The sequence below is a fragment of the Nilaparvata lugens genome, unplaced genomic scaffold (assembly GCF_014356525.2).
Source record: "Nilaparvata lugens isolate BPH unplaced genomic scaffold, ASM1435652v1 scaffold5350, whole genome shotgun sequence".
NCBI lineage: Eukaryota > Metazoa > Arthropoda > Insecta > Hemiptera > Delphacidae > Nilaparvata > Nilaparvata lugens.
This window is the reverse complement of record NW_024091204.1, coordinates 1-18,386: the sequence shown is the minus strand read 5'-3', so window position 1 is coordinate 18,386 and position 18,386 is coordinate 1. Positions and strand designations below refer to the sequence as shown.

At 34.4% G+C, this 18,386-nt stretch overlaps 1 protein-coding gene across 1 annotated transcript; it reads right to left on the bottom strand.

The window, feature by feature from the left end:
• Positions 1-13,867: 13,867 nt before the first annotated feature.
• LOC120355952 lies at positions 13,868-17,054 on the bottom strand. The gene is made up of 3 exons (XM_039444714.1): positions 16,609-17,054; positions 15,156-15,163; positions 13,868-15,013 (listed from the first exon to the last, which is right to left on the bottom strand). The coding sequence occupies exons 1-3, from the start codon at positions 16,961-16,963 to the stop codon at positions 14,600-14,602; spliced, it is 777 nt and encodes a 258-aa protein (XP_039300648.1). The 5' UTR covers positions 16,964-17,054; the 3' UTR covers positions 13,868-14,599.
• Between the last annotated feature and the right edge of the window lie 1,332 nt (positions 17,055-18,386).

Below are 18,386 nucleotides of genomic sequence, written 5' to 3'. Positions count from 1 at the left end.
ATTCTATCTTTTTTTCGTATATCCTATTAATTTCCACTACGGTACCACTCTCTTCCAACATCTCTCTTGCTCTCTCACTCTCTTTCACTTCGTCTTTCTCTCTCAAGCAAAAAGAGAGGCTGATTGAATTGGGAATCTGGAAGACGTCCAATCTAATAAGCCAGAGACACTTCAATGATAGACGGATTCGAGTCTATTCTAGTTTCAGTCCTTTGAAACTACTAGATGTGATCTAGGATCGTAGAGATTTATGTGAAATATAGAATAGGATTGAAGAGATTCCGATGAGGACTACTGATTACTTTGAAGCTAGATAAGTTATGTACTATTACTAAGAGTGATTATTACTCTGTTGATAGTATGGAATGTTGGAATTTAGAGCTTACATCACAAATTATATCCTATACTAATAAACGAGCAACTTCTGTTTATATGTTTAGATCAGGGGTCTCCAACCTTTTTATCCAAGGGCCATATGGTTAATTCTTGGGAGGCTTAAAGGCCAATAACAAGGATGTACGTGCAATTTGACTTGTGGGGCCACAAACGACTGGGGATTTGGGAGGTGTAAAATTTTTATATTTCCATTAAAATAATATGAGGAGTTTCAAGTAGGTTTAATTGAAACACAGGAAAAAACAAAAAAAAAAACAAACAAACCAATCATAATTTAATATAGTCAAATTTATTCAGTGTAAAAAGGTCATAAGAAAACTTGACAATACATGAATCTAGCAAGTTAAACAAAATATAATAGCTTTTTTTAATAGTAATAAGACAACTTGACAATACACGAATTTACAAAAAGTTACCAAGCTGAAAGAGAATACTTATTTTTTGTGAGAAGATTAATTTGTTTTCCACTTGAAATGTCCGCCCATTTAGGATCAAACTTGTGGTTCCGATCATTAAAATTAATTTCAAATGTTCATCTGATAAGGAAGATCTGTATTTGAATTTAACAAACTTCATTTTTGAAAATGTCTGCTCACACTACTTGTAGGTAGATCCATAAAGAGAAAACATAGCTTGAGCATGGTTTTTTATGTTTTTAAAGTCTTTTTCTGGGAGAGAACTGTAAAATGGAAGTAGGTTACCTTCTTTGTGTTGCAATAAAAAAATCTGTTGCAATAACTTTTGGCGGGCCGGACAAAATCCTCCCGCGGGCCGGATGTGGCCCGCGGGCCGTAGGTTGGAGAGCCCTGGTTTATATGTTTAGATGTTTGTATTTCACCGGATCTCGAAAACGGCTCCAACGATTCTCACGAAATTCAGAACAAAGTGGGTTTATAATACAAAGATTCGATTGCACTAGGTCTCATCCCTGGGAAACTCGCTGAAGGACATTAGAAGGATTATTATCATTCATCCTTGGAAAAACATCTGATAATAATTATTTCGTCGTCTGTTGGTGATGGAAGTGAGTGAGTGAGTTCATGTGTATGGGACTGAGTCAAAATTATGACTCAGCTGTTGAACTTCTGTAATCATTCAATCAGGTACTTAGTGCCGGTTGCAAAAAAGCCGTGTAATTTTTAATCCTGATTAATTCCAGTGGATCCATCTATTTGAAATGGTATTCTCTGATTTCACGTGAAGTTAATCAGGATTAAAATTAAACTGCTTTTGTGCAACTGGGCCTTTGTGAGGGAAATTTTTTGCATACCTCTGGGAATTAATCTCAATTTACTGTGATTAGATAGGACATTTCTGTATGAATGTTATTAAAATTTCTTCTTTCGTGATAATTTTTTCATGCTTTTGTACTCCAGAGCGAAGCTCGGTTCCCGATATTGTAATATTATATATTTAGTCCAGTCAAATGGTCGTTTTTCAGGAAACAGCCCCCTAAAGGATTTTTATCGACGGTTCTATATGTATTTCGGGGCGCTGAATTCGAATCTGAAATTTGCTGACACGCCAGAGGGCGGCTTCACCCCCAAAACCCCCAAAATTTCGGTGTTTCACAAGATACGCAACTTTGAATATACGAGACTGTGGAAATGATTAACGTATCAAAATTTTTTCGCATATTCAACAATTGTATCTCATCCGATTGAATTATTATTTCGTCTTATCTGCATGCTTTGTTGATACAAATGTTTCTGCTTAAAGGCCGGGACACACAAAATTTAGTTCAGTTTACTTTTTGACGGTGACGGTGCGGCCTCGTGTAACATGGAGAGTGGAGTGAAAAACTTATTGAAGAGATAAAGAGAGTTGTGAACGAAGTGATGAGAAATATTGCAATGCCTAATACAAGGAGAGGGTATGGAAAGTCATTTCCAAGACACTGTAAGCACCAGTCATTCTCTTGGGGGAATAGATTTCCTCCAGAAAGTATAATTTTTCAGAGGTTCTTGTAACTTGTTCAAGAGATGATGGAAAGTATTTTTTGTCATACGAAAATATTCGTAGAGCTTCATTTAATCATCTAATGAGGTATTAAATTCTCCCTCAATGGGTGTTGAATTCCAGGCACTATCCACCAAGTTCTTTTTCTTTTTATAATTAATGTTTCTTCTTCGACGTGAATAAATAATGATTCAAAAACTCACCATCTCCAAAATAACGATGGACATTAATGTTTATGAGGTGACTTACCTGGAAAACAAAGAAATGAAGAATTATTATTGTTACTTGATTTTCACAATCACAATAGATTTACAATTTATTCTTGTTCATAATAAAAAATAAAAATACAATAGTTTTTGGCATGACTGGAAAAAGAAGCATCGAGCTCCAGCCATGAGTTCTAAAAAATAATAATAAATACGTTTTTTTAATCTAATAACAGCAGTACAAATGATACGATTCTGTTGATGGATGATAATCTATGGATGTTGAATTTTATCAATAATCCAAGCACTTGATAAACAAAATATAAATGCACAGGAAAAAAATAATTGTCAAGTTTTATAATTTTTACACAATAATAAATAATCACTTTGTTGAAGTTCTGACACTGTGTTAGTAGTAAATATTTGAGAAAACACTTACTTTTTCTTGGAGTATTGAGGAATGCAATTCACTCCTGAAGAGGAGCTTCATCAGCGCTGATGAAGCTCCTCTTCAGGAGTGAAATGCATTCCTCAAGACTCCAAAAAAAAGTATGTGTTTTCTCAAATATTTACTAGTAACACAGTGTCAGAACTTCAACAAAGTTATTATATAGTGTTTCGTCATGGAAAGCAACTTCAATAAATAATCAATATTGCCAAAATTGATTATATTATACTATACAATGAACTAGTTGAGAGATCTGATTGGAAACAAATATACAGAATAAAAATTGCTATTGGTAATAGAAACATTAATAAGAGTTCACTTGATTCTCACAGTCACAAGAAATGAAATAATTATACTGTACAATGAAGTAGTTGAGACACCTCATTGTAATCAAAATATACAAAATTGTTATTAGTAATAGAAACATCGATAAGAGTGTATTTATTTATTTACAATGCAAATGACACTAATGTAATAACATTAATTTGTAGAGAAAATAATAAGGTAGTCCTTCTACTATTTTTCTTCCAATTTATAGGTGACAAAGTCCAAGATAAAGTTAGAATTTCACGTGTACAATTTTTATAAATTCTAGTTCAAGATAAACATGAAAAATATAAATTTTGAATGTAGATGGCTTGAATTAATAAATTTATTACAAATACTTCATTAAATTACCACTTGTAACGAATAATATTGAGTTATTTAATAAAATTTGAATCCATTCCAGAAACAGAAACTTGTAAACTGTGTAATTGAATTTTAACAATCACAAGATATACTGTACTTAGAGTCAAGGAGAAATTTCATTGAAACCTACAACTTGTTCAAACCTCATGAAATACAATTATGTAGCTGATAGGACAATTTTAAGACAATAAAAGTGAAGTGAATATTTTATTTCTCCAGCCTGGTACAGTATCAGAATCTATTTTGCACACTGGAAGATTATGCGTTGAACGTAGCTGGGGATATATCTCTCTCAGAAATACTAGTAGTTCTGTGAACAGTAGACCTCACGCAGTATCCTCATCCACAAGTACCTGATTGAAACTATAGACCTTATGGAAATACAGCAATAGACTGGCTTCTCCACACATCTGTGTAATCACTTGTCAGCTGATTTATGATGAATAATTCTATAGTCTAATTTTTACTCTAATATTGGCGTATGAAGGAGGCTCCTTTTTCCTTTTATATTATCCTTGAAATGCAAAATTTCCAAAAACCTTGTATATACGTCGACGCGCAATTAGAAAAGGAACATACCTGTCAATTTCATGAACATCTATTACCGCGTTTCGCCGTAAATGCGCAACATATGAACATAAACATTCAAACATTAAGAGAAATGCCAACCGTCGACTTGAATCTTAGACCTCACTTCGCTCGGTCAATTATGTAGCTGATAAGACAATAAAAGTGAAGTGAATATTTTATTTCTCTAGCCTGGTACAGTATCAGATTCTATTTTGCACACTGGAAGATTAGGCGTAGAATTCATTATTATAAATTATAATTAATTTATTTGAACGTAGCTGGGGAAAGCTCTCAAAATAAAATTCAATAAAAGTGGAAACTTATATTGGTGGACGAACCAATCATAAAAACACATTGAGTTCTAAATGATACTTGTGGAAAGAAAAGAGAGGGGAGAGCATATAAGAGAGAAAGAGAGCATATGAAAGAGGTAACTCAAAAGAATTTGATGGATGAAATGACAAAAACATGAAGAAATGAAAAAAGAACTGACGGAAAGAAGGAGCCAAATTAAAAAGGTTTTAGAGGTACAGTGTAAATGAAAAAAGAGGAAGATACAAGAGGGAAGAAGATATTGCTAATAAGAAGGTGTACAAAATGACACGGAAATGAGATCGCAAAGAAAGAAGCAAATAACAAAAGGATAAAGGAAGGAACAAGAAAAAACTTGAAGACTAAGAAACCGGAATAATTATTTCGGTAGAAACAAAGAGTCTTTTAGTTGGAGAGGAAGAGTCACATCCTGGTGTCTCCAGAGTGCAAAACTGAACCAGACGAAAGACAAAAGAAGAAGAAGTTTGGAGAAGAAGAAGGAGAAGAAGGAGAAGAAGAAGAGAAGAAGAAAGAAGAAGAAGAAAAGAAGAAGAGAAGAAGAAGAAGAAGAAGAAGAAGAAGAAGAAGAAGAAGAAGAAGAAGAAGAAGAAGAAGAAGAAGAAGAAAAGAAGAAGAAGAGAAGAAGAAGAAGAAGAAGAAGAAGAAGAAGAAGAAGAAGAAGAAGAATAAGAGAAGAAGAAGAATAAGAAGAAAAGAAGAAGAAGAGAAGAAGAAGAAGAAGAAAAAAAAGAAAGAGAAGAAGAAGAAGAGAAGAAGAAGAAGAAGAGAAGAAAAAGACGAAGAAGAAGAATAAAAGAAGAAGAAGAAGAAGAGAAAAGAAGAGAGAAGAAGATAAGAAGAAGAAGAAGAAGAAGAAGAAGAAGAAGAAGAAGAAGAAGAAGAAGAAAGAAGAAGAAGAAGAAGAAGAAGAAGAAGAAGAAGAAGAAGAAGAAGAAGAAGAAGAAGAAGAAGAAGAAGAAGAAGAAGAAGAAGAAGAAGAAGAAGAAGAAGAAGAAGAAGAAGAAGGAGACCGGAATAATTTATCGGTTGAAGGTGGAAGTAAGAACATTGCTCCCGAGCAGTCAATTATAATCAGCTGACGGACAAAAGTGAACCACAGCTCTTTCACTCTTAACCAAAACTGGTCCTTTCCTCTTCAATATCCTGCCTTTGTGCATGCAACGTTGGGGCATGCAACATTGAGGCTTGCAGCATTGATGGGGCCTGCAACATTGGAGCATGCAACATTGGGGCAAGAAACATTGGGGAACGAAACATTGGGGCATGCAGCATTGGGGCATGCAACATTGGGGCATGCAACATTGGGGCATGCAACATTGGGGCAAGAAACATTGGGGCATGCAACTTTGGGGCAAGAAACATTGTTTTTTTACTTGCAACTTTGTAACTTGCAATTAATTATAACAATAATTAAGAAGTTACAATCCACTCTTTGGAATGTTACTATAAGTAGCATGCAATTTCATTTTTCTACAACTGCGCGTAAAAAAGAATTTACATACTCAATTCTCCTCGTAAAACAGCTTATTTCTGAATAGAATCTACTTTTTCGCTCGCCAACTATCCGCGCATGCGCAGTAAATTTTCTTAACGCTCGCCAATCAGCTGATGGTAAGCAGCTAGCCAAAAGGTCAGATCTTAACCTAAAAAGTCGGTACGGTAATTGTAACTCCGCCGATATAAGTAATTTAACAGGTTTGGGCAGATGTAGAAAAAATTTTGTATGCAATTCGCGCGTAATGCTTCTTTATCGCTCTTGCAAAATTATCACGCTCCGCTTCGCGTCGCGTGATAACTGATATCGCGCGAGCGATAAAGTCGCGCAATATGCTCTTAATACATAAATAGCTATTTCGTTGCTTGCAATTTTTGTGTCATCCATTTTTTGAAATTGTAACTTTGTGGCAAGCAAATATGACAATCTTTGTAATGGAACTTTGTGGCATGCAGCTTTCAAAATTGTAACTTTGTGCAAACTGCCTGACATGTGGTTTGAGTTTGGCTGTGTCACGAAATCAGTGGACACGCATGCGCTTTCAAGTTTTTCGCGTGCAAAAAGTTAGTTGTCACGAATGTAATTTGATAATTCATTCATTTATCGAAACTTGATCATTCAAGTCAATAAAAATTTGTGCACTTCAAAGATATGAATGAGTTAGTCGTGTGTGAAACTTAGTCTCGATCGTAATTTGATCATTTCTTAGGCTAATATTCAGCAAAACTCGATCATTCGAATCAATAATTCGGGAACTTCTGGAATACATGAATTTGAATTAGATTCTCGGTTATTTTGCTGAAAGGTTCCATATAAAGAATGGAATATGAAATCGATAAAACGGTTTTCAATGACAGAGATTCAGCTACCGTATATCACGTTTCCCTAAAACTAGTAGTTCTGTGAACAGTAGACCTCACGCAGTATTCTCATCCACAAGTACCTGATTGAAACTATGGATCTTATGGAAATACAGCAATAGACTGGCTTCTCCACACATCTGTGTAATCACTTGTCAGCTGATTTATGATGAATAATTCTATAGTCTGATTTTCACTCTAATATTGGCGTATGAAGGAGACTCCTTTTTCCTTTTATATTATCCTTGAAATGCAAAATTTCCAAAAACCTTGTATATACGTCGACGCGCAATTAAAAAAGGAGCATACCTGTCAAATTTCATGAAAATCTATTACCGCGTTTCGCCGTAAATGCGCAACATATAAATATATAAACATATAAACATTTAAACATTAAGAGAAATGCCAAACCGTCGACTTGAATCTTAGACCTCACTTCGTTCGGTCAATAAAGTATGAAATCGAGAATACATTTTTCAATGACAGAGATTCAGTTATATCACGTTCCCATAAAATAAAGTGATAAAATAAATTTTGAATAAAAATAATTGGATGTATGGAACTGTCACAAACTCATGTTGTTCTCTTTTTTCATCGAATAATAATTGGAGATACTTGTATTTCACCAGAGACAGAAAATGGTGTAAGCACCAGTACTAGTTACTGTATAAACTATACTTGAGGCTGTGCAAAGGCTAAAAATAAACTTTCTACTCGTGATATTTTTCAAAGTTTTTCAATTTGTATATCATCAAGCTATCAAAATGAAAAATTTTTCCCCGAAAAACATTTTTTTCTGATCATTACTTTTAAAGATATGAGCGCCTTAAGTTTAAATTTTTGGGACAGAACATTTCAAATTCGGTAAGAGATAAAACCATGTAACTTAGAGGATAGATTCTTCATGGTATTGTTGATCTAGTAAAACAAAAATTTTCTAAAAATATCAATTTTTAAGATAGTTATTCAATTTACTAAAAATAACCAAGAATAACTTTTAGTTGAGTTATTTTTGGTAAATTGGATAACTTCTCCAAAAATTGATTTTTTCAGAAAATTTTTGTTTTACTAGATCAAAAATAGCATGAAGAATCCATCCTCCAAATCTCATGGATTTATATCTTACCGAATTTGAAATGTTCTGTCCCAAAAATTCAAACTTTAGGCGCTCATATCTCAAAAGTAATGATCGGAAAAAATGTTTTCCCGAGAAAACTTTTCCATTTTGATAGCTTGATGATATACAAATCGGAAATCTTTGAAAAATATCACGAGTAGAAAGTTTATTTATAGCCTTTGCACAGCCTTAATGTTTTCATAGTAACTGTAGTTCCTGTGATAAACATAGATGTTATTGACAATAAATTATCTATGGAAGACAGCTCGAAATTATCAAGCTCTGTAAAGTTAACTATATGAAATCCACTAGGGAAGGAAAATATCGTTAGAATACAGTAAGTCTTGTTAGAATTGAGCCCAATTCTACTGAAAACTGAACATAAGAACTCACTCATGTTCACTAGAAAGTGTTTCGGATGGACACGTTAAGCCGTCGGTCCCGGCTGCCTAAAAAGCACACGTTAGGTCATGTCAGAGGCCCTGAAATTGATCAGTTGCGACCTGAAAACTCTGACACCAGACCTGAGCCAGCCAGGTCACTCGATATTATTATTATTATTATGTTCACTAGAAGTTTAATCACTTTATTATTACTTTTATACGATGGTTTAATTATATAATTTGATACTTATGCACTCATCAGCATCATCAATTTGCATCATCACTTGATTTAATTAGTTCAATAGTATAATAGTTTAATTACTTTATTATTATTTAATATTATACTTTATTTTATAATTAATTATGCATGAGAGTTTTCATGATAATATTATAATTTATAGTATTTTGATATTATTATGATTTGAGTTAAGGATGCAGTTGTGGGTTTCGACCTGTTGTCTCCAAAGAGATATTGTAAAAAAAAAATAAATGAATAAATAAACTCCTGTTCCCTCATTACATTAATTTTTATTGTCTATTCTCTAATTCTCTGTACTCGGTAGGAATATTCAAATAAGAAATCATTTTGATTTTATCCTCGTTATACTGGATTGCACTGACTCTAGTACTGATAATGTGGGAATCCGTCTCAAAAATTGGCAACAGATAATTTAGTCAGATCCATGAGCCAATCATTTTCAGGTTATCGTTGAAGCTCAGGTTACCACTCGAATATCTACAACCACACATCTGATATCCTTGAAACTACATGAATACAAGATGATTTCTGAGTTGGTTAGCTGACTCCCAATGTCTATCTGTAGCTATACAAATCTATAGCTGGTGGATGTAGTTGGTAACCCTATCAATATATCTTTTGTGAGTAAAATAGGTTAGATTTTTGTAGTTCATTGTTATAACTACTCAAAATTACTGTCTACATCAAAAATACAATACTCATTGGTAACCCTATCAATACATCTTTTGTGAGTAAAATAGGTTAGATTTTCGGAGATCAATAAATTTGGGTAACGATTGAAAATTACTGTCTACATCAAAAATACAATACTCACATTAACTTCCTGGTCCATTAACAAGCCACCAGATACCGGAAATATTCGTTGCAACTGCAAAATTGACGAGCGCGACGACATAGAGGTCAGTTCCACTTGAAATTCGCGACGCGACTGAACCAAACTAAGGCAGAGGTGACCGGCAGAATTCGACAAGCTATGACAGGCGACGTGCTGACGTGTCGGCCGGTAGACGGCTGATGGCTGCCGCGTGTCGTTTACCGGTTGCCATGGTAACGGCGCTTGGCGGCACATTTGAAAATTTCAAAATATTACTGTCGACTGATTTTCTACACACATGTAGACAGTTATATTGTTGAATGATGATTTGAATGCGGAAGAAGAAAAATATGAAGAAGAAGAAGAAAAAGGAGAAGACTGAGTTTCTACACATGTAGACGGTTATATTGTTGAATGATGATTTGAATGCGGAAGAAGAAGAAGAAGAAGAAGAAGAAGAAGAAGAAGAAGAAGATGAAGAAGAAGAAGAACAAGAACAAGAAGAAGAAGAAGAAGAAGAAGGAGAAGAAAAAGGAGAAGAAGAAGAAGAAGAAGGAGAAGAAAAAGGAGGAGAAGAAGAAGAAGAAGAAGAAGAGGAAGAAGAAGAAGATGGAAGAAGAAGAAGAAGAAGAAGAAGAAGAAGAAGATGAAGAAGGAAAAGGAGAAAGTGATAAGTGAAAGAAGAAGTAATAATGAAGCCATCTGATGATATTAGATCGGCTGCACAGCTGTGTAATTATTATTACTTGCCTAGCCGCAGGGCATGCGTAGTAGCCTGATTTGACATTTTTTTAAAAGCTTGGTTGGAATAAATTATTCTTAACCTCAATATCTCAAAAATGCGGAATTCTAATAATAATATTTATAAGATTATAGAATGATTGAATTAAATTATCTCAAGTTTTATCATATTCATAATATAATTATTTTTATAATATTTTATCTTCTATCCAATTTTTCAAAATAATTCAATAGATTATTTGAAAAATAAATGGTTATTGTATTGGAATCCAAGCACCTACTCCAACATTTTTTCACCTATCACCTTCAAATTTCAGGGGTCATCATTTCAGATTCAATCTGTATATATGACAGTTGTTATTGGACAGTACATACTGGTAATTCTCAAGCAAATACTAAATTTTTAATGATAATTTTATGATTTCTTTCTTCTAAATTTTCCATTCCTATGCCTATTAACTTCCGAGCGGAGCTCGGTCCCCCTTTTTTATAATATTATCATAATAATATAATTCTACATTATCTAGCAGGTAACCCGGGCTCCGCTATGATCTAATTAAAAAACTTGACCTCCTGAAATCCCAAAGAATTCAAAATAGGCCTGTAACCATCCTTTGTAAATTAAACATCTATATGCAAAATTTCAAGTTAATCAGTCCAGTAGTTCAGACGTGATGATGCGTCAAACATAATTTTTTTCCCCGTTTGTGTATAAACCAGTTCTTTACTTTATTATTGGAGTAGCCGCAGTCGGGTGTATTAGATGCTGGCTTTGTAATCCAAAGGCCCGGGTGCAAATTCCAGCCAGGGCAAGATATTTTTCTCGGGCCATTCCCGTGTTTCGGATGGACACGTTAAGCCGTCGGTCCCGGCCGCCTAAAAAGCAGTCGTTAGGTCATGTCAGAGGCCCTGAAATTGATCAGTTGCGACCTGAAAACTCTGACACCAGACCTGAGCCAGCCAGGTCACACGATATTATTATTATTATTATTATTACTGTATTATTGTATAGATAAAATACAAATACATCTTCCAATAAAGATTTTATTTATTCATAGAAGATTGAAAATAATTTATCCTGAAAAATAAATAGGCTTTAATGAAATTTGGCTTCTAGTTCTACCTAATACCTACCAACTGTTACTACTACCTTGAAACTGTTATTTCTACATGTACTCTACATTGTACTGTAGTGTACATGATAAAGAAACAATCACAAGTAACCAATTGTGTTCAAAATAAGACTATGAATGCTATTCTATCCAATGAGAAAACGTTGAAGGCCATTCCAACTCCTAACATGGACAAATTCATTATTGAAACCTTTAAGCGACAATTGAGATCTCATGTTTCTTTATCCAGGCTTCTCCTATTCTGAGATAAAAAAGAACAGGTTGGATTTCTCCAACCGAAGGCCAAATAACTATTATAACAAAACTATTACATTGAGTAAAAACTAACTCTGATAAAAACGTTGATATCTGATATTTGATTGCATATAATAACATCAATGAGTGAATCTATTTGAAGATTTGAATCAAGATTAATGATATATTTGAGTTGATGGATGGATTATTCTCGTTGTATTTAGAAGAAAAGTGAACATCTGATTGCCAGTATGCTCTAACTGCTCGTGCGTGTAGTTTGCGATTTATTAGCGTTTTGGGTCAGTTTTGACCCAGCCATACTTTCAATAGTTATTCTTACAGATTACACAAAGGCCAACTAAATTCAATCACCGTAATTACCATAATATATTACTTATTACTTAATCAATTACTTACTTATTTACTTATATATCACATAATGATATAATTACCTCATAATCACCATATATTGGGATTTTGTTGCATTGGTTCCATCAAATGATGTAATTTTATACCAATTAAATTTGATTGGCTTTGTGTAATTATAGTATATTGATAATATTATTACTTCTTTCATGAAGGTGAATGATTTTTGGGCCCTAATACAATTCTACAGAAAGATAGTTCAGAAACAAAAAAATAATCGTTGGCTGGGTCACATTTGACCCAGCCATACCATTAAAGGGGATTCAATCTGTGAAACTATAAATTCAATTATCTATAAAAAATGTGTAAAAGATTTTTATAAAAAATAATGTAACACAGAAAGAGAACATCAGGGATATTATATTCAATGAAAAAACTGGGATTTACACAAGTAGAGAGAACATTTCCATACAAAATGTAAGATTTTTTGAAAATTTTCAATACATATCTTTCACCTATGTCAGTTTTTTTGTGAACTGATAAAAACTATGTTATTACAGGTTTTTTTGGAGATGGACTCATACTCTATGACATAAAAGCACAGAAGAGACTTTTGTTCAACAGGATGTATTTTTTTATTTTTTCAAAAATAGTATTGCACATTCTTGACATGCTTCAGATTTTTCAATATAAATATTTTTTAAACTGTAATTTCATATTGTAATGGTCTTGGACAACAAGTAGACTATGTTCTTATTGATTTTAAATATAGAGACTTAATTATACATCTAAGAGTATTTTTTATTTTTTTAAATTTGGGGTCATTTTTGACCCAACCATACCTTGAGTGTGACCCCAAAGACACCATACCAGTTGAGGGCTAGAAAAAGAAATCTTGTGACCTAGCCACGAGCTCAAAATTCTCACTATGTTTGACATGATTCTAGAACTAATACAGGTCTTTATGATTGACCGAGCGAAGTGAGGTCTAAGATTCAAGTAGACGGTTAAGCATTTCTCTTATGTTTAAATGTTTATACGTTGCGCATTTACGGCGAAACGCGGTAATAATTTTCATGAAATTTGACAGGTATGTCCTTTTGATTGCGCGTCGACGTATACACAAGGTTTTTGGAAATTTTGCATTTCAAGGTTAATATAAAAGGAAAAACGAGCCTCCTTCATACGTCAAAATTAGAGTAAAAATTAGACTATAGAACTATCTATACATATAAAAGCGAAATGGAACTCACTCACTGACTGACTGACTCACTAACTCACTCACTCACTCACTCGCAGAACTAAAAATATCTACCGGACCAAAAACGTTCGAATTTGGTAGGTATGTTCAGTTGGCGCTTTAGAGGCGCACTAAGAAATCTTTTGGCGATATTTTAACTCAAAGAGTTGTGTTTTTAAGGGCTTAAAGTTCGTCTTTTAGCATGTATATTCTTCTTATTCTCTTAATTATAATTGAAAAATGTCCATACCATATTATATGTTAATATAGAACTATAATCTAGAGAGACTACCTCTTCGAAACAGTTGTTAACTGGTAACTAAATTAATAATTTTGTCAGGTTGGCATCAAGTTGAGTTGACTTTGTTAGGTTGGCACCAAGTTAGAGATTGAAATGCATTTATCGCGGAAAAATTGATTGGGCACTGCTACTTCAATCAGAGCTATTCCTGGGAATATTATATTACTAGCCGTCAGGCTCGCATCGCTCGCCATATCCGTTTAGCCAGACGTTTAGTCTGGACCCCCGACTGGATTGTCCTAACATGATTATGATCGTCCTACAAATGAAAAATGCATGCTTGCTGATCTCATTCTTGGACGATCCCAGGCTATTCTTGGACAATAAATATGGCTATTAGGCGATTATCATTAACAGAATTGGCAATGGTTGCAATTATTTCGGACGAGGAAGAGGAGAATAGAGGAACTCAGAGGCGCTATTGGATTCACGAATCTCTAAGAAAACGGAAAACTGAGGGGGAGTATTGGACATTATATAGGCACCTAATGGATGATGAAGAAAAGTTTTTTCGTATTTCCGTATGACGTCATTCCAGTTTAATGAATTGTTGAGAAAAATTGAAAATGATATAACCAAGAGAAACACTCAATTTAGAGACAGTCTGTCACCTAAAGAAAAGCTAGCTGTTTGTCTAAGGTAAGTTAAAAACCCAAATAATATTCCATAATTTGTTATTAAAAACACAATGTAAAAAACTTTTTCAAAAAAGCACCCTTTATTGAAACTTTTAGAATATTTTAAAATAACTACCGGTTTCGGCAATTGCCATCTTCAGGTTCAAATTAAAAATGAGTAAATAAATAATCAACAAAAGTATAGACTAATTTATGTAGACCTAAAGTTTTTACATTTGAGTTTTTTACATTGTGTTTTTAATAACTTTTAATAAGTAGCCCATATAAGTGAAATAATTTCATGATTTGTTTATTGAGATATATGTATACAGTTAGGAAAGTAATTTACTGATAAATATTCCAATTCTCCTGAGACTGGGTAGCGCTCAATTAGTACCGGTAGATGCATCTACTGGCGATGTGGTGTAGGAATAATCTTAGGTAGCTGGTGAATGCAGTTGTAATTCCATTTCAGAAACGAGAGAAAAAACCTTGTTCTTTACCAGCGCTTGTTGGTATTTAGAAAACTTTTTCACTGTGTCAGAAATATTTAAAAAAAAACGATCTAGTTCGTCAGGCTCTTTCCGAGGTACAAGTGAGTTTTGCCTGTCTAATAATTTTGCCATCAATACGGCTGATGCTGACTGTGGTGTACGATTTTTAAATCTTCTTTTAACTGACTTACTATTTTGCACAGAACTTTTAACAGTCTGGGCATCAGTAGCAACATCGTCAGACACAGTTTCAATAATTGCATTTGTTTCTGTTCCGGATGTGTGGTCGACCACAGTGTGGTCATCATGGTCTCCGTTATCCTCATCACTTGTTATATCAACAGAATCCAAAGTTTTCTTTTGCAAAAAATGGAGCAACAAAAGACATCTCATCTCGTACTTCCATTTTTTTATTTGTGTTGCTGCCTGTCCCGTTTTTACTTTTCTCTTATTCAAGGCTCTCTATATGAGTCCCTTAGATTTTGCCATCTTTGTTTACAGGCCGGACTGTAACATAAAATAATTTCATTTTGTTAATAATTTATAATTCCAATTATTTTTTTTTTTATTTCATTTTATTATCTATTATTTCATTTTTATTTATTTTATTTCATATTCTATTTTTATTTATTTTATTCCCAGTATAAGCTTTTTTTTTATTTGCAGGTACTTGGCAACTCATTTAGAACAATTGCTTTCAGCTATAGAATGGGGGTCAGTTCTGTGAGACGTTCAGTTTTTGAAGTTTCTAACGCTATAATAAACAACATGTTGAGTGAAATGATTCCAACACCCACTACAGAGCAATGGGAAAAAAACATTGAAGAGTTTTGGTCCAAGTGGAACTTTCCTAATTGCCTAGGTTCAATTGATGGAAAGCATATTGTGATTGTAGCACCTCCAAACAGTGGTTCCCTATATTTTAATTACAAAAAATCATTCTCCATTGTACTTATGGCTTTAGTTGATGCTAATTATAATTTTATAGCTGTAAACGTCGGTGCTTTCGGCAAAGACAGTGATGGTGGTATTTTATCTAAATTGAAACTGGGGCAAGCCATATTAAATAATAAGTGAAATATTCCTGCTAGCAAAAACTTTCCAGGAACGAATGTAAGTGCACCTTGCGTATATTAGGTGACGAAGCCTTTCCTTTGAAAAATTATCTATTAAGACCTTATCCATCACAACAGACCATAGCTGATGTCAAGAAACGTCACTTTAACTATCGCCTTTGCCGAGCAAGGCGTGTAGTTGAAAATGCTTTTGGGATTTTAAGTCAAAAATTTCACATGTATACTAGACGCATGCACTTGAGCCCAGAATATGCTGAAAAAATTGTTTTAACCACTTGCATTTTGTATAACTACATAAGACGCGGAGTAATTGAAACGGTAAACTGAGACTAGTATGCAGTTTTCTTCTATGCAGAATCTACGACATCAAGGAGGCAATGCAGTTGCTTCCGCTTTTGAAGTACGCAGTCAATTCGCGAATTTCTTCCAAACTGTTGAAGGTAATCGACTGGGCTTAACATAACATAACAAATTTCAACAAAACATAACAAAAAAATAAGATAAAATGTACTTATTAAATCAAAACCTAAAAGTATGACTTTGTCAAAGATTTAACGATAATTTGTACTGTAATTGGTTATTGAAAAATCAATTTTGTAGTATAATAGGCATAATTATATTATTTTTTTAAGATGCAAACAATATATGTTATGTCTCTCGTATGTGGTTTGTGTTAATATTATTGTCCCGTTTGTAAAACAAGACAATACTGTAAAAATTGTATTGTTTTCTACAGCACTGTGGAATCTGACTTCTAAAAGTATGACTTTGTGAAAGATTTAATATATTTGTTTGCAAAATCCTGTTATTATTATTAATAGAAGTGAAAATGTCAGAAGGAATAGTTTTACAAATGAAAATAAAGTTACTACTTACCAGGTTGTTTCATCTGATCTTCTATATCCTTCCATGCTACATCTTTCTTGGTGGCATCCATGTACTTCGGATGTTGTAGATTATAGAGGAATTCGTATTTACGAACACATTCTATCAACAGTTCGTCATTCATTTTCATGCAAAACGAATGAAGGCACAGAAATGACAAAGGCACACAAATGACAAAGGCACACAAAGAGCAACTACTACAACTAGCAAGTAGCACAGAGAAGAGAATTACTCCTACTTCGTGCAAGTAGCAACTAACTAGGTACTTTACCACAATGGTGTCTACACTGGTTACCAACGCGGCGCATGCGCGGTTACAACGGGGTTTGCAGGCGTCACGTACCATGCAAGGAGCGTTTCGTCACAGACAAAATATACTGGCCGACAAATGTTGACCTGGACATGCATGGCACGCTCCGTGCTTGGCCGGTGACGGAACGGTCTAAAGGTACGAACCCACTAGAACGTACCAGACACGGACCGTGTCAGACCATGCCAGGCACGTAAAATAACAACTATGCCCACTACAACGGATCAACAGGTTCTATGCCAGTACATTACGCGTATGGTACGCGTAGTACGGTATGATACGCGTATGATGCCCCGTCAGAAGTTGTTGGGAACGCGTCAGTTAGCAAGAGATGTAGCGGTGAACTGGTTACCACGCGGTGCATACGCGGTTACAACGGGGTTTGCAGGCGTCACGTGCCATGCAAGGAGCGTTCCGTCACAGACAAAATATACTGGCCGACAAATGGTGACTGGACGTGCATGGCACGGTCCGTGCTTGGCGGTGTGACGGAACGGTCTAATGGGTGTATTACATATCAAATGATGCAAAGAATATTTTTTTGCATGTGTCGGTACGGGCACGGTCATGGTATGATACGTTCTAGTGGGTACGAACCTTAGTCTGGACCCCCGACTGGATCGTCCTAGCATATGATAAAAATGCTCAAATGAAAAATGCTGATCTCATTCTTGGACGATCCGGTCGGGGGTCCAGGGGGCGGAGCCCCCTGGCTAGACGGATACGGCGAGCGAAGCTAGCCTGACGGCTAGTGATAGTATAATCAATACCATTACAGTATCTTATTCTCGTTTTTATCTGCAATCCCATTTCATCAACTTATTATATGAATAGTTGATCTTATGAGGAAGGTATTGTTTTCATCTGAGTTTGGAGAATTTATTTGTAGACTTGAACCATGATTATTGATGGATTTGTCTTCAATATTGAATTATCAGCTTAAAGAACAAGGGAACAAATTCTATAATCTATTCATAATTTAGTTCTTATGTACATGCTTTTCTCTATTAATATTTTCAAGTTGTATGATCAAGCTGAATATTTTTATCAGAAAAAATACTATTTTAAACTGATTATATCCATTACTGACCGATAATCAATATTCAAGAAACTCTACAGATAGAAATAAATTGGAAGTTACATTTGTTCAAATGGTAATCAAAGAATAATTATCATTAAACGAAATCCCAATTAAATGCTGCAAATCACCCCGAAGACTTCTGCTACTGCAAATATTGACAACAGGGTAAACATCTAGATGGAATACACTATAGAGTTAGACTATATATTATTATTAAACGAAATCCCAATTAAATGCTGCAAATCACCCCGAAGACTTCTGCTACTGCAAATATTGAGAACAGGGTAAAAAGCTAGATGGAAATTCGATGAGCGCTACAATACAAAAATTGTTTGTCAGCCCGAGAATCGAACCCAGTACCTCCTAATTGCCGGTCAG

Excerpts from the sequence above, each read along its gene's own strand:
- LOC120355952 (XM_039444714.1), bottom strand. The coding sequence starts at position 16,963 with ATGGTACGTGACGCCTGCAAACCCCGTTGTAACCGCGCATGCGCCGCG.